The sequence below is a fragment of the Rhinichthys klamathensis genome, unplaced genomic scaffold (genome assembly GCF_029890125.1).
Source record: "Rhinichthys klamathensis goyatoka isolate OS25496 unplaced genomic scaffold, OSU_Roscu_1.1 h1tg000150l_1, whole genome shotgun sequence".
NCBI lineage: Eukaryota > Metazoa > Chordata > Actinopteri > Cypriniformes > Leuciscidae > Rhinichthys > Rhinichthys klamathensis.
In genome coordinates this window covers 1,224,258-1,241,080 of record NW_026606685.1, presented here as the reverse complement: position 1 = coordinate 1,241,080, position 16,823 = coordinate 1,224,258, and the positions used below count along the sequence as shown (strand labels likewise).

At 36.2% G+C, this 16,823-nt stretch overlaps 1 protein-coding gene across 9 annotated transcripts in view; it reads right to left on the bottom strand.

Moving 5' to 3' along the window:
- Positions 1 to 16,823, bottom strand: part of mapk10 (mitogen-activated protein kinase 10) — a 76,800-nt gene that overhangs the window by 44,525 nt on the left and 15,452 nt on the right. For 7 of the 9 annotated variants that reach the window (XM_056258282.1, XM_056258283.1, XM_056258281.1 and 4 more), the window contains one exon: positions 1,716 to 1,787. In XM_056258282.1, coding sequence (XP_056114257.1) covers positions 1,716 to 1,787 — 72 coding nt within the window. Of the gene's footprint in view, positions 1 to 1,686; positions 1,788 to 16,823 lie in introns of all 9 variants that reach the window. The other 2 variants (XM_056258285.1, XM_056258286.1) reach the window with 2 other exon arrangements.

The window sequence follows — 16,823 nt, the reverse complement described above, 5'->3', positions numbered from 1 at the left end:
GTGATTTTTCATTCCGCGTCGCTTCAGCGTCCGGTGTGAACCCGGCGTAACGCTCCTCTTTGTTGACAATAAAAGATTTATAAACGATCTTCATTACCAATTTAGGAAGATGGATGGCGCACTTTGCGTTCCCAAAAGTAAATTATAATTGACTGAAATACACAGCACTTGCAGAGTAGCATTTTCTGTGAATCGCAACTGAAAATGAACACAGTGCTGTGCTTTACTCTGAAACATGCAGTGCGTCAGACTATATATTTATATAATTACGTCACAACAGTTGCAATCTGATGATCGCACTAAGCCATATCACATTCTCACAATCATGGATTGTCAAAATTTTTACTTGAATTTGGCGCTTTGAACCCTGGCTAACATGCAATAAAGGGTGTCCCGCATATGGCGCCGCGAACTCGCACAGCGCTGTCAGAAGCAATCAGTCCATGAAGAGAGCTGATACATGCAGAGCTGATACACTTTTAGGGATATGAAACACACTTGGTTCAGGAGTCAGTTGCCATTCAGTCATTTAGCGGACACATTTATTTAAAGTGACCCACAGAACACTTCCTACAGTGACAGTCCCTGTGGAGGACACAGAGGTTAAGTGTCTTGCTCAAGGGCACAGTGTTGATTCATGGATCAATCCTTCTGGGATTTGAACCTACAACCTCTTGGTTAACAGAATCTTTATCCACTAGTCAACTCTGCCTACTGCCCTCTTGACCTGGGATCTGTATGTCACACTGAAAGTCATTGACAGGTGATGAAGATCATTTAAGGCCCAAACTAAAAGGACAAGAACCCCAAGGAACATATGCGGTGGCTTATTGAATGTTTTGCTGTGCTACTGTGATTACTGTACTCTGGGAATACTGTACTTCATATCTATATCAAGCAGAGGGAAGTATCATTATTAACAGGAAATAATACAGTATATGTAATCTGATATTGAATCATTGTGTTTCCACTGTGTTATTTGAGAAAGTTTGTCACAATATAGCAGTTACAATACAAATCAGGTCAACAAAATATTTAGTTTCTTGACTCAAGTCAGTCAATCTAGAGCCCTAAAATTAAGGAAGATATATCTGTAAATTGAATTTAAAAGGATTGTTCACTCAGAAAGTTAAAATTATGTCACCATTTACTCGCCCTCAACCTATTTGTGTTGATGGGGTGCAAAAAAAACGACGACTTATTTTTGTGCTCCATAGAAGACAGATAGACATATGGGTTTAGAACAACTCGAAGTTTGAATAAATGATGGCAGAATTTTCATTTTTGGCTAAACTATCCACGTGGAAAAGCATTTGCAACCCATTATAATTTAGAGTGAAACAATATTGTGATGAAAAAAAAGTCCTATGGGTTTGTAACAACACATGATTCAGTAAATGATTCAGAATTTCTTTTTCCCCATAAGTGCTTTTAATTTGAACGATATATCTGTATGACTGCATTGATTTTAGAACACACTTCCATGCATATTTAAAGTGTATTAAGATGCTCTTAATGCATTTTGGGAAACCCGACTCAGAATGGCTTGGAATGCTGCGAGGAACTGATCCTGTGTAAGCTATACATCTTCCTTAAGGACCCAGACATGCTGTCACCAGTATTTATTTTAGGCAATGACACATCCATAAGAATGACGGGCAGAATGGAAGTGAATGAATACTCTACCTTTTAATTTACCTGTATGGAACACACACCTGACAAAAGGCAATCTTCACATCCAGGACAGGAGCACTGCAGTTATATAAGAAACGTCTGTTCATAAATACCTGGAACACAGCAACACAACAAGAAGGAAAAGATCAAAACAGGATAAATGGAAGGAATCTTCCCTCTCTAAACTGATATTGAGGTGGTAAGATTGTCTTCAAATGTCCTCATTTCTCAAGATGTTTTTTATGTTGCTGCAAATATTGATATGTGCTAAGAGAGAGAGAGCTGTGACGATAAACAACACTTTTTTCTTTTTCTCACATCTACCATCTTGATTCTGTCTCAAAGCCCCTGCCCTGGATATAACGTCTCTCGGCACACTGAGGATCTGTGCATTAGCTGTGCGTATGTGTCTGAGGATACAGGCTTTCCAAGAATAGTCAGTGTCATCCAGGAGTCAAAGACTATGATAATTTGGTTTGATTATATTTCTTCCGTCTGCTCTGCTCTGTTTCCCGTTACATTTTTTTTTTCTCCCCCAAGGGACGAGAAGGAGCTTTTGGTAAGCGTTGTGCACCCTGCCTTTCAAAGATACCAAAGCCCTGTGGATAAACGTTAAATATTCATTAGTGTTTTCCAGACTTCATCTCAGTAACAAAAGGATCAATCCATATAGATGCATATGTGGGTCATTTTAACATTATGAGATACTATTTTGATTATTACTGATTTAACTTGGTGTGCAATATTGTTATAAATATATAAAATCAATATTTATATATTATTACCAATAATAAATAAAAATTTGTATCACAGATTATTAAACCGGCCATCAATACGTCCTTTTAAGCTATTTTAAAGGCAGGGTAGGCGATTTGTTCCTGAAACATTTTTTTTGAATTGTATTTATTTATGTTTATGTATATTCAATACATAAAAATCACAATACTGCTGTTTTTACTGTATTTTTATGGAAATAAAAGCAGCCTTAGTGAGCATGAAAAAATCTCATCAACCCCAATGTACATAGGCTAAAATCAAGTCTTATTCTTTTTTGTAAATATTGTACCTGCCATTAAAATAATAGAATATAAGGCATAATATCTAAAATACCATAAATGGTTGTGCCTTCGACACATATTATTTATAGATGATGGTTAGGATGTGTCAGTGATGTCCATGCTGGTTTTGAGTGGCAGCTTACAGCTGTGTGGGTAAATGGGATGAGAATGTGTGTTTGTCAAATGACTGACATTAGCACTGCTTTCATTTCCTTTTCACAGCGGCTGCTAAACCTGCACTGATGCTCTGAGACAAAGAGCATGATGGGATATGCTGCAGCTCCATGATGATAACCTTAATATCATTGATTCAAATGAGTCAATATGATGGAAAAAGGGAGACCTCTTAGAGAGAGAGATCTTAACTCCTTGTTCATTAATTTGCGGGTGCTGCTCCTTAATTACTATTTTCCTTCATTATTTGCTGTCTGGAGGTGGTCCAATAACAGTGCATATGTGTAAACTCCTGATCAATACAGAAAGCTTCATAAACACAAGCATCCAGCATTAAATGAGTGATTATTTTGCTGCTGTACTGCTGTACTTTGCGCAGCTGAAACTGTCTGATTCACCTTACACAGATTCAATAATGAAAGACTTTTTTTTTGCCACTTTTAATCGAAGGAAGCAACATGCTTTTTTATATATTTCAATACCTCCTTAAAGTAAAAACATTTCATATATTGATGTAGCACTCACGAATCATGAATCTCACAATTATCGAATCATGTCCTCATTAGTTTAGTATCTGTTCCTTTCAGAGGTGGACAGTAACGAAGTACATTTACTTGCGGATTATTTATTTTACTTTAACTTCACTACATTTGTTGAAAGACAAATATCGTACTTTTTTACTCCACTGCAAGGTCTTTGAGTAGAAAGTAGTTACCGTATGTTAGTCAGGGCTTGATTTTCTTCCGTCTCTAAAACATGATTGGATTTTTGCGGGTGACAGACAGCCTCTTGTAGGGTCACGTGTCGTGAAGTTAGGCGATTTGTACGATTTCTCTCTACTAATGATCTGTGAGAGACAGTATCGTTGTCACAACTAACGGTTTGAAAGTTTTGTTTCCATGGCAAATAATTATTTCTGTACTATTGCTGTTGGGCAGTTATACAGTTATGGTTGTGTAGCTGGGTTTTTTTCTGATCAGTCTTTACAGAATACTTGATTTAAATGTGCATGAATGGATACACATAGATGTGTACTTCTGTGGGGGTGGTAGAGTGTTAAAAAAATGAAGTTGTTTAATTTCTCTAGGGTTTTGTAACATTCTAAAAGCTCTTAATTCCACAGATACTACAAACTGGTCAGTGTATTCACTAGGTTGCATCAGAGGCATAAGGTACTGTAAAAATGCAACAATAATAAAACAATGCATTGACATTTACTTTTTACTTTTGATACTCAAGTACTTTTAAAAACAAGTACTTCTGTACTTTTACTTAAAGGGATAGTTCACCCAACAATGCAAATTCTGTCAGTAATTACTCTCCCTCATGTTGTTCCAACCCTATAAGACTTTCGTTCATCTTCGGAACACAAATTAAGATATTTTTGATTAAATCCGAGAGCTGGATCACTCCTCCATAGGCTTCTTAAGGGATCAAAACTGAACGGCCCAAAAGTTATGAAAGACATCGTTAAAATAGTCCGAGTGACTACAGTGGCTCAACCTTAAGTTTATCAAGCGACGAGAATACTTTTTGTGCGCAAAAAACAAACAAAAATAACGACTTTATTCAACTAATCATTTCCTTCTCTGTTCGGCCGTGATATTTCATGGGGTTCATCGACTATTTTAACTAGTGTTCCGAAATAATTCTTTAATTTGTGTTCCGAAGAGGAACAACATGAGGGTGAGTAATTGCTGACAGAATTTTCATTTTTGGGTGAACTACCCCCTTAAGTAAAAATCGGTCTTTACAACTTTTACTTGTAATGGAGGAATATTTGACCAGTAGTATCTGTACTTTCACTCAAGTATTTTGTCCACCTCTGGTTCCTTTATACCGAAAGCGATTCATTCAAACATTCCAACAGTCTGTTACCATGGCAGCAAACCAATACTTTTTTAGAAAACAAATGAACTGTTTCAAAACTGATTTATTAAAACAGCATTCGGCTCAGAAGAGCATCCTTGAACAGATTTCGACAGTCTAAAGGCACACAGATTTTTATCACTCACATATGGTAATGAGATACAAATGAGATATTGAGAAGTTACTGTAAGCAATATTCAACAGCACCAAACAGAACAGAAAAAATAAATAACACTCTCAAATTCTCCCCCTATCTGCCACTGTTCAGAAAACAAATAACCCTGCTAACATTTTGAAGAGGACCTACTGTATTATGCTTTTTTTTTAAAACATTTGTTAGTGTGTAATGTTGCTGTTTGAGCATGAAAAAGGTCGGCAAAGTCACTGCAAGCACCAAATCACTGCAAACAGAGTTGTTCTCTATATCAGTAAGCACTGTTTCTGAAACGCCTCGAATGTAGTCTTTTGGGTTTTTTTCTAGGAATGTACAAATCATAATATTCCTCATTTAAATAATTCCCAAACAAGGCGTAAGCAAAACAAAGGGGGCGTGGCCTGGTTGAGTTGTGTTAGTTGTTGTGTTAAAGCTTGCGGTTATGGTAAGGGGCGTGACATTTCCTAAACGCACTCAAAGCTTTTGACCAATCACAACACACTGGTCCAGCCGATCAATCAGAGCAGATTGTGCTTTTCAGAAAGAGGAGCTTCACAGAGACAGGGACTAAGCAGAGAGTGTGTCCTATATCGCCCCCTATGCCTTCATTCACTATTCCTACATTGGTCCAGTAATATTGTTAACTTGAAGGAGTGAATGAAACCAAGTGAGTGAATTCAGACACTGAGTGCGCCAGAAGGGCTGCCACTTTTGCATAGTTTGTGCTTGCTGTTTAATAATCATTTGATTAACTTCATTTGCCTGAAGCTCAGACTTAACAAACTGGCAGCTCTAGTAGTAAGATGAAAAGATTTAAATCTCAAACTCTGTCATGGAAACTATGTATAAGCCTTAATTAATCAATTTAACCCTCTGGGGACCAGAAACGCGCCCGCGCGTTTTGCCGTTTTTTTTTCACATAGCAGAAAAATAGACTTAAAATACTCTGTTGATTTTGATCGTACATATAAGTGTTATACATCAATCGATCCTGTTAATTGTCTATTATTTTTCTGTATACTCACAATAAAAACAAAGTTTTGTGCTTTTTGTCAAATAAAGAAAAATAAACATGATGCGAGTTTTGCCTTCTCTCTGTCAGTGCAGTCCATTCTGAAACACGTCCGAAAAATTAACTCTAACTCTGCAAATACTTGTCATACAGGCACGAGAGATTTTTCTTTATGAAGCTTGAATTCTCTTCTTTTCAATGATGTAATTTATATAAAAAACAAATATTCTCAGTTTATGTAATCTGTATGAAAAGAGAGTGCTGTCAGATTTTTTTTCCCCAGCTCATTACACTTCATTACGCGTTAATCTGACACGCCCATGGAGGACGCGCGCTATTCAAACGCAAATGTTGAGGCAAGCCATGACAATGCCCACATCAGCCGTTCCACCGCGGCGGTAAAATGTGGGGTGTATTTTCTGCCTTTTACCGCCAAGAGGCGCTACAATCATAGACTCTGAAAAGTGTTTGTTTATTCTCTCTAATGCGTAATCTGCTGCCGCACCGCACTGATTCAGAGCGATTGAAAGCTGGTAGCAGATGAATTCAACAAGTGAAACGTAGTTAAAATAATTCATAATCACAATACTGAAATTAGGCTACTGAAATGAAATTGAATAAATAATGAAAAAGTAAAACATTGCAATAAAAACATTTACAGACGTACAGACGATAGCTCAGTGGTTAACGCAACAACACGAGCTTCGAGGAGCTTCAATCGACTCGAGATCGAATCTCAATGTAGCATACATGTTGTTAACCGATGTTGGCCAACAGCGTTTATATTTAACCTTCTTGATGCTTAAATAGCTAACTGTTTATAACTGTTTACTTATTTAAAGTCAAGAGTTTTGTTTAATTATTATTACAACATAAATTTGCTACATTCCTGGAACCGCAGCGCTGCACAAAGGACATAAACTGATGAAGGAAGATTGTCAGCCGATTGCATCTGAAAATGAAGAAGCACGTCTTTAGTCTGCTAAATTATTGTGTAATGTAAAAGAACACTAAAATTACTTAAGTTTGAAACCAAGTTCGAACATTTCAAGGTTTAAATAAAGTGTCGGGACAGTTTTTTTAATTTAAAACAGGGTTGCATCGGGTTTAGAGTTTATTTCTTTTGCGATGCAAAATAAGAAACACTAGGCTAATCTTATTCTTGCGACATTTTAAATTTGTATTGCCAAAGAAATGACAGCTATATTAAACAATTAAAACAGTAGGCCTACAAAACGAAAATTGTCCAAAGCAACATAATTAAATTAAAACATGCGTTTTTCTTTGCCTCTCTCGCGCTGAATCTCTTTTTAACAAGTTTATTTAGTCTCCCTCGCTCTCCATATGAAAGAGGAACATTAACACCTATGCCTATTGTCCTGCGCGCTTGATACAGCACTGAACTGTCCCTCCAACCCCCCACCGGCTATCGGAGTCTGAGGCTGATTTAACACAAAGAGAAGTCGCAATTCACACTTAAATCGCTATTCTAGACAGTGTTGATAATGAAGGAATTAAATGATTTAAGTTACATGTAGCCTAGTGATATTTCTGTCATAAAAGTTTATTACTAAATATTTCATTATTTCAGTAATTGATGAAATAAAACTGGTTTGGGCCAGCTTTTTCCAAGCAAAACTAAATATAATCTGAAAAAACGCATGTTAATTTGTTTTCATGAACAAAATGTTCAACTCAATATTAAAGTCTACATGGATCTTTGGATCCTTTCAACCAGGCATGCAATTTGTGAATTAAGTTTTTTTTTATTTTATTTTTTTATTCAAATAAATATCAAACCACGGTGCTTCGTGGTAATGCTGCTAAATTAAATAACATGTATTGAATAATTATGAACTTAAATGAAACAATATCGCAACATTTCAACAAATACATTATTTGATCTGTTTTTACATTTTAATTCAGGGCGATTTAGCCTGCTACATTTAATTAGAGCGAGATTTTCACCCTTGTCATTTTCTCATTGGGAAGCGCTTACAGGCTACATGTTTGAGTACATCCTCTGTACCTCTCGTTTTCATATGGATTACATAATCAGATAACATTTATTAGCCAGAATATTTAGACATTTAAAGGCTTTAGACAGAGCCGATTTCTTATAGTGACTGAGCTGAAGTGGCTTTCGGTTCATTTTTGTGACGCGCAGTTCCCGGAGACAGAGACGACAGATAAACTGTTTTTGTCGTTAGCAAAAGTTCGAATAAAACCCGACTTTAGAAAAATGCATAGGGCCACTCGGCGTGGTCTGCCAAAACACTTAATTATAAACTTCAATATTTCATTCAAAATAATCTCAAAACGCTTTGTGAAATTTTGAAAAGCCGTGCATGCATTAAGGCCACTTGAACTAATGAACAACTGAAACGCTGGTTTTGATTTTATTGTTTGTCGTTGTTTAAACGTGCTTGTTGCATATCTCTATTTTATATTTGATATGGTCTATTGGTGAAGTAGCCTATAGCATTGATTACTGTGGAGGGAGGGGTGTGGGGATTCAAATAATTCAGCAGAAGCAGGGATGTTTAGACCAGAAGGAAATCCCCGTCCCTCCTGGCAAATCACACTTTACTTAAAACCATGTTTTTAAAAACTCTAGGTTGTAGGGAATCAAAATAATAATAATAATAGGCCTAATAAAAAATATATATATATATACTGTATATAGGCTATATATGTAAAATTACTTTTTTTACAGAACTGCTTTTAAAATTACGATTGGTAGCCTCGTACGATTGGTACAGATGCAACGTCGTTCTGTTCGATACTATTGTTCCTAGTGTAAAATGGAAATGCATGGTAATTTTATTTTATAAATATAACCAAAAAACTGTATGGTGTAACAGAGTTTTAGAGCTAGACAAATCTCTCTGCATTAATAAATATAAAATTTGCAGTAGACCATGTTTGATCGGGATTTGAACCCGTGTCATCTTGATGATCGAACCGTCAGTTCTACCGCTCGGCTATGAATTTTCTCACTGAGAAATGCCCAAACGTTTGTTTCTCACATGAGCGAGAAAACGTTTTGTCGTTAGCCTGTGTGAGTGTAGGCCTACTTTAGCCTACCTACATGAATAAAAGTAGACCTTTTACAGTTTTAAAAGATGATATCTTATCTGTATGACCAACAATTACGCAGTAAGTTCTTTTAGCTGTTATGAGAAAAATAAATCCAAATGAACGCGCCGCCGCGTTTGTCAAACTCTAATTGAACATGCCAGAATAAAGCCAGATTTTAGAATAATGCATAGCCACTCGGCGTGGTGTGCCAAAATACCCTAATTATAAACTTCAATATTTCATTCAAAACCATCTCAAAACGCTTTGTGACATTTTAAAAAGCCGTGAATGTATTAAGGCCACTGGAACCAGGATCGTAACTGAAACGCGCTGCATGTCTCAATACAGGAAGCGCTGGTTCAGATTGTATTGTTTGTTGTTTAAACGTGCATGTTGCATATTTAAAAATATTTGTTTAAAAATAAATGTTTGTTGTAGGCTTATTTGTAAATTACCATAACTTGTAGAATTTCATCCTTACTGTTAATTGACATTAGCCCCACTTACGTTTTGATAAATGTCCCTTTGCGCCACCTGGCGGTCATTTCGCGAGCGACTTTGAAATGCGACTGGTTTATTTTTATTGTATTGGTCTACTTTAAAAAATAATACTTTATAAGACATTTATGGGAAAATACTATTTTCTTTTCAAGATGTTTCCAACTGTAACTTTGAACCAATTCTGTAGAATGGCCCATATAGCATTTGACCAGGATTTGTTTCCAGGTATGACTAAAAATGTGCTTCTGGCTTTCATTTATATTTTGATTGTTTGTATATATATATATATATATATATATATATATATATATATATGTGTGTGTGTGTGTGTGTGTATATATATATATATATATATATATATATATATATATATATATATATATATATATATATATATATATACATGTAGGCTATATATATATACAAGAAAGAATGCAATGACAATATATATATATATATATATATATATATATATATATATATATATATATATATATATACATGTAGGCTATATATATATACAAGAAAGAATGCAATGACAATATATATATATATATATATATATATATATATATATATATATATATACACATGTAGGCTATATATATATATACAAGAAAGAATGCAATGACAATATATATATATATTGTCCTTACATTCTTTCTTGTGTGACACCCCTGAATGAAAGGCTCATTATTATGCAGGGTCACTGTCTGAGAACCACTTAATTATTCATGATAGGGGTTGGGCCGTTCCGCCCATCCGCATATTGCCTTGGCAAACAAAAAAAGGTTTTTCACAATTTAAAACAATCTATTGTTTTATGTGAATGATTAGGAAGAATGATTTTCAGATCATTTTGAAGCAAAAACTCTAGGCAACAACGTACATTAGTCAAAAGTCTTGTGGACTCATATTTAGTATGTTTTTTGTGTCCTTATTTCAAAAACTTTATTTTTTAGTTTTTTCAATAACCACGCATAAACAATATTCTCTCAAAAATACAAACATGTACATACATGTTGCTCACACATTATGGTAGACCTGTTTGTGCTAAATAGAGTTTAATTTCACCTGTGCCATTAATATGTTTATAAGCAACTGAAAAAAGCACAAATGTCAGAGCAAGTCAAAACATCCAAAGGGCCCCAAAAACACTCTGGTCCCCAGAGGGTTAATAATCAATTAAGCAGGAATATATACCTGTATGATATTACGCTGCAGCCACATTGGACCAGCGGTTTGGAAAATGGATGGCTAATTCAGCTGCGGGCGCCATCTTCTGGCGAGACGCGGAACTCGGTTCGGCGCGAGCCTCATTCAGTTGTACACTCGTTATTGCAGTGCATTGTGGGATTGAATGAGTGCACTCGATAACGTCCACTATGGTTTCGGACACCACTACAAATGGCTGTCCCCTCAATTACAGCCCTATTTAAGGGTATAGGGGGCGATTTCGGACACTACCATAGCGTTATTGACAGCTTGGACAGAGAGGTGCTGCAATAATGTAAACAAATGTTCTTTTTTTTTTTTTACATTCAAGCATGAAAACCTATTCTAGTAGACCCCAAAAACAAAATCAAGACTTTGTAAAAGGGCATAATAGGTCCTCTTTAATCATGGTACTCCAATTACAGCCCGTTCTCATCCCAAGGTGTCATACATGTGACGCTTTGGACATTTCGTCGAAATCTTACGCACATGGCATCCTTTACATGGCATCCTTTACGCGTCAATATGAGATGCAGAACCCAAGGCGTCATACAGGTGACGCTCGTCTAAATCCGACGCACATGGCATCCTTTAGCGTCAATATGAGACGCAGATCCCAAGGCGCCATAACCGTAACCCTACCCCAGACCAAAACCTACCCATATCAGTGCGTGTTATATTGACGCTAAAGGATGCCATGTGCGTAAGATTTCGACAAAATGTCATATGGCGTCACCTATATGACGCCAAAGGTTGCGAATGTGTTGCCAATTACTATCTAAGCAGGATTAAAGTCACATTTTACTCACTTTACTTCTGTAAACTGACATATTTCTGAGTGAAACAGGATATTCAGTGAGAAAAGATATAGGATGATGCTTATTTTATCCATCGGAAATCGCCTGAATTGTAAAAAGTGAAAGCTACAATCCAATATGGATGAGGAAAATTATAGGAAAAAAGAAATAGATACAAGACAAGTGAGAGAAAAAGGTCAATCTATGCTTCTCAACACCTTTGACTGAAAGGTTGTGTTTACAGCAGCAACAGCTATGAATGCTAAAATACAATCACACCAAATCAACACTCTCACCAAAGGAACAAAAACAGAGAACAACGAGGATGTGTTTGTGATTTTTAATGAACAAAATATGAATAAAAAAAAGCTAGCACATGCTTATCATGCTGCTAGAGTCTTTTTAGCATATTCCTGTGCGGTTGCTAGGGTATTCTGGGTTGTTGCTATAGTGCATTACAAAGGTGTTGATTACTAGCCCATGTCAAAAGAGCTCTTGCATACTGTTCCCTATATATGTCCATCTTTTTTCAATAATAACCGTGATGCTAGACTTAGCAAACGCCACTAAATGAATGGACTGTGTTTTATATGAGAAAACAGACTTTTTTAAATGAAATAATAGAACAGCAAACATTGCGAGGTTGGTGTAGCATCAAATCAAGAATACTGGTTTTAAAGTCTCCATAGCAACATACAGTATTTCACACGATCCTCTTAAATTAGACATTATCGGTTGCTTAGATAAGCTGAGATAAATGTATACACTAGAGCTGCTCTTCAAGAAATATTTGACAGCATGGTTGAGCTGCACAGAAATATTAGGCTATCTATAAAGAGGAGGATATGGCAAGGTCAGGCCTGATGAATGAGACCAAGAACAGATGAAGAACCATGATAAGTGTGTGATGAATTACTGAGTGCAAATATGACATTAACAGACAACAGGACGCAAGCAGAGAGCAGGAACTCTGCCTCCCCAAGGGTCCAAAAAGGCCACAGCTACGGTAATAAAACTGATGCCTGGAGATTAGAAACAGAGCTAGACGGATGCACAAAAAGTCTTCCTATTGTGGATCAAGCATCCAACCTCGGGAAAATATAGAATGGGTGAGTTTAATAATACCGGATTGTGAGTAAGCCCTCTCGTGGTATTGACAGACCTATTGATTTGGTGTGCACAAGATATTTAATAAAGTCGATCTTCAAGCCTGTCAACAGAATGATGTGAAGGTAGATGGCCATCACATTAACTGCACATATACACTGAGTTTGTGCTCAGTAAGATATTAATCATTTTATTCAGCAAGGATGCACATTTATGTTTCTTGAGCAGCAAATCAGCATGTTAGAATAATTTTTGAAGGATTATGTGACACATTATGTGAGTAATGATGCTGAAAATTCAGCTTTCCATCACAGGAATACATTTTTTTTTTTAATATATTAAAATTGAATTGTAATAATATTAATATTAATGTTTTACTTTATTTTTGATCAAATGAATGCATCATTGGTGAGCATAATAAAAGACTTATAAAACATTAAACATTTTTAAATGCTAATATATAGTAAACTATGTATTTTAATCAAAATGAAACCTCAGAATTTCATTAGATTTTTTAAATTAATTTTTTTTAATTTTTTAGTTGATGGACACACACTAAAAGGTAAATGTATCCATAAAAAAAGAGTCAGCTTCACATTATGTAGCACTTGAGTATGTCTCAAAGCAGTACTATATTATAAATACGACTCATATGATACAGCCAAATCTCTACCAGTTGACACATTTCTTCCGCTGAATTGTATATACGTCATACCGCCAGCCCCAGTGGCTGTGCGTGCAGCCATTATGCCGAAATCTGTTGTTCACACAGGTGGTGCACACCAGAGGCTAATTTTGTAAAGTGTTTGGACAGCGTGTGAAACCTTTAGTACACGGCAGCCATGTTGAGATGAACAGACAGGTGTTACAATGAATCATCACCCCTGAGACCCGACAGATGGAAAGTGTACATCACCGAAACTTCTCCCCTTAACTCCCCTCTTCAACAGTTTCTTGAGCGCAGAACATTGATTAATTAGTCTATTGTGTCTGGAGCTTTCAGGTCAATTAACACTGATGATCCATCAGAGGGATCTATGCTAAAGTGATGTTCAGAGTGCTAATGCTAGGATATCCACAGTTATGCTGTGCTACATCCACCGATTAGCTTTGCAGAGGTTAAACAATGCTATGCAATGCTAGGTGGACAATGAGCAACAAAGAGGATAAAAAGTCCAGTCTAAGCTGTTTGGCTGGTCTTAGATGGTTTAAGTTGGCTGTATGTTTTAAGCTGGTCAAGCTAACTAGTCTCCCAGCCTGACCAGCCAACCAACATAGGTTGGTTTTAACTGTTTTGTTGTTGTTTTTTCAGCAGGGAGTTTACTGTCATACACACTTGAAGTATTTTAATCTGGGAATTTGATGTTTTATTTGTTCTTGCGCTAGTGTGGCAGTAACAAACCTCGAGGGGGCGGTAGAGTTAACTTGAAGCTGAAGTACTACAATTACCAAAAATTGCTAAAAACTAAACTAAAATTAAATTGAAAACTAAAAAGCTAAAAATAAAAGCTAATTCAAAATATTAAAAATGGGCTACTGGTAGGCTATATAAACAATACTAAAATAACACCCTGGCAACCAAGCCTTGAGCAGCATGACAACATTGTGAGACTCTGACAACCAGATCTGGTAATTACCATCATACACCTGTGCTTGATTTGTTACAGCCACCGTCAAATCGCTAGTGTTCTGAAGTATATTATTATTTATTAACGAGTAGCGTTCTGTTAAGATATGCGCATAACCTTCTTAAATATGCAAAGAGAGGTGAGAAAGACAGGACGTAAAATAATGCATGAAATCGAAGCTGAATATGATAATAATGAGGGGGGAACATATACTTCATGTCTGGCTTATGTCTGGGATTTTAATATTATTCAATCACTCTATCTGTCAATCATCAGAGGTTTGGCAGGAATATGTTGTCAGGGAAAAGCTAAATTCTCCTGAAATTAAGAGATAGGGCGAAAAGAGGAAATATTGCTATCATAGGGAGGGGTGTGGGGTAAAACAAGAGAGCAGATGGAGAGAGATTTTTTTTTGGCAAGGAGATTGGCAAGGATAATATGGATGATAATTATGGATGACCTTTAATTATAGAGATTTCTGTTTTAATAATATTTATTTATTTACTTTTCAATTCATTTTAAAGGTAAATTACGACCTCCAAAATGTAAAATCTCCAAAACAAGAATTGAAGTTAAAATGTAACGATCATTTTGTTTAAATTAATAACTCCAGATCCATCTGTATATGAAACTAGATTTTACATTCACTAAACAAAAAGTGAGTGATGCTTTCCTGTGCAAAGCCTACCTTTTCCTGCCTTAAACTCACATGAGAAAGATCATATATATAAATGAATAAATTACTTTTTAAAATATGTATTTATATACTATTATAATATCTAGTATTACTCTTTTGAATGAACCTTTATTACCTTTTAGTTAAAAATAACAACACAGCATACAATCGTGAAATTTCTTGTTATTATTGCAAATTAGAAACCTAGCAATTTTCTAATAAAGAAAAAACATCAATGTCAAATGAAAAAAAAAAAAAAAATACACTGTATATTTTTACATAAAATGTGGGCAGGTTAAGTAAAAAACCCGAATGACTGGCCTGACCTGTATCTGACCTGCCTCTGATAATACATCCAGCTTAAAAAAAAAACACAACAGGAAATGATCTCAGACGCACAGGGGTCAAAAGGTCCCTCTATGACATTTGTGTTTTGCTCACCAAAGGACAATCTCCAGACATATTATCTCAAGAATTTACCATGACAACCAAAACCAAAGTGATGAACAAAATCCCCACGGGTGTATGAAAATACACACAATCAAATTACCGACTCGCAGTGCCTCAAAATCCAATTTTAACCCTTGACAAGACCATGAGAATGAGCATAAATTTGAATACGCTTCAGGGTCCTGTAACATAAAAACAACTGAACATCAGGGTGGTTTCTGTTCTACATCACGTGTTTATGTGATTTTGAGAGGCTGTCAATGGCAGTGTGGCTGATTTACTCGGGGGAAGTAGCAGGTCATAAAACATTTCTGCTCACCGGGAGCCAGTCTGGGCCCTGTCGGCAGGGCTGAGGGCCATCTTGACACCGCTGGCAGGTATCTTGTGTGTGGGCGGTAGATACCGTAGAACAACATCAGCTTGAAAAAGGAGACAGAATCGTCCTTGCTGCTGCCTGTGCTGTTTATGTTTCAGAGTATGCATATGATGATATAGGGCGGCCATGTTGTCACACAAACACAACAAACTCCTGTCTAATGTATTACCATCTGTTTATGTGTACGCAACTTTGGCTACGACAACATTAATCTGGACACATTTGAAAAAGGCGTTTTCGTTTCAAAACGCTCTCCGTCCACACTAGCGTTTTCAAGCGGTTTCCAAAAGTTTCTTGTCCACACTGAAATGTCGGAAAATGCCAAATTCACCTTACATGCGTAAAACCCCATGAAAGCTCACTGAGATGATACAGACAGAACAAGACATGATAAAGTCATCAAACAATTCTTCTGGCAGGATCATTTTATTTAACAAAATGATATTCTGTCATTTTTGCAGGATTGCGATATGAAGAGTGAGCAAAGTAACATATTTTAGCAACTGTGTGAAAGTGAAAAGCACATAACAGGCACACAACCGGTGAATATCTATCTGTACAATATGCGTCACATGACACATGCGTCATCGTTTTCAAATACCTCCGTTTTCACAGTCCACACTATAACGCGAAAACGCCGTTTTTAAATGTATCCACTTTGGAGGGCGTTTTCAAAAAGCTTTATTTTAATTAATCAAAACGCCCTCTCAGTGTGGACGGAAGGGCAAAACGGAGAGAAAAAGATGCGTTTTCAAACGAAAACGTATTAGTGTGGACAAGGCCTTTAATAATCGCTCTTAGCATGCTGTTACATGGCTAGGCTTTTTGAGGCATACTATTTTTCTCTTCTAAGTTAAAGATTTTCACCTGCCGGACTGTAAGGGTAAGTTTACACGACAACGCTGTACTAAAAAACTTTAAAACAACGTTGCCAAAATGATCCCCGTTCACACTGATCCGTGAAAGCGATTAAAAACGCTGTTTATGTATTCCAGCTAAAAATTGAAAATTACAAAAAATTACAATATTTAGGCTAATTGCAAGTTTTACA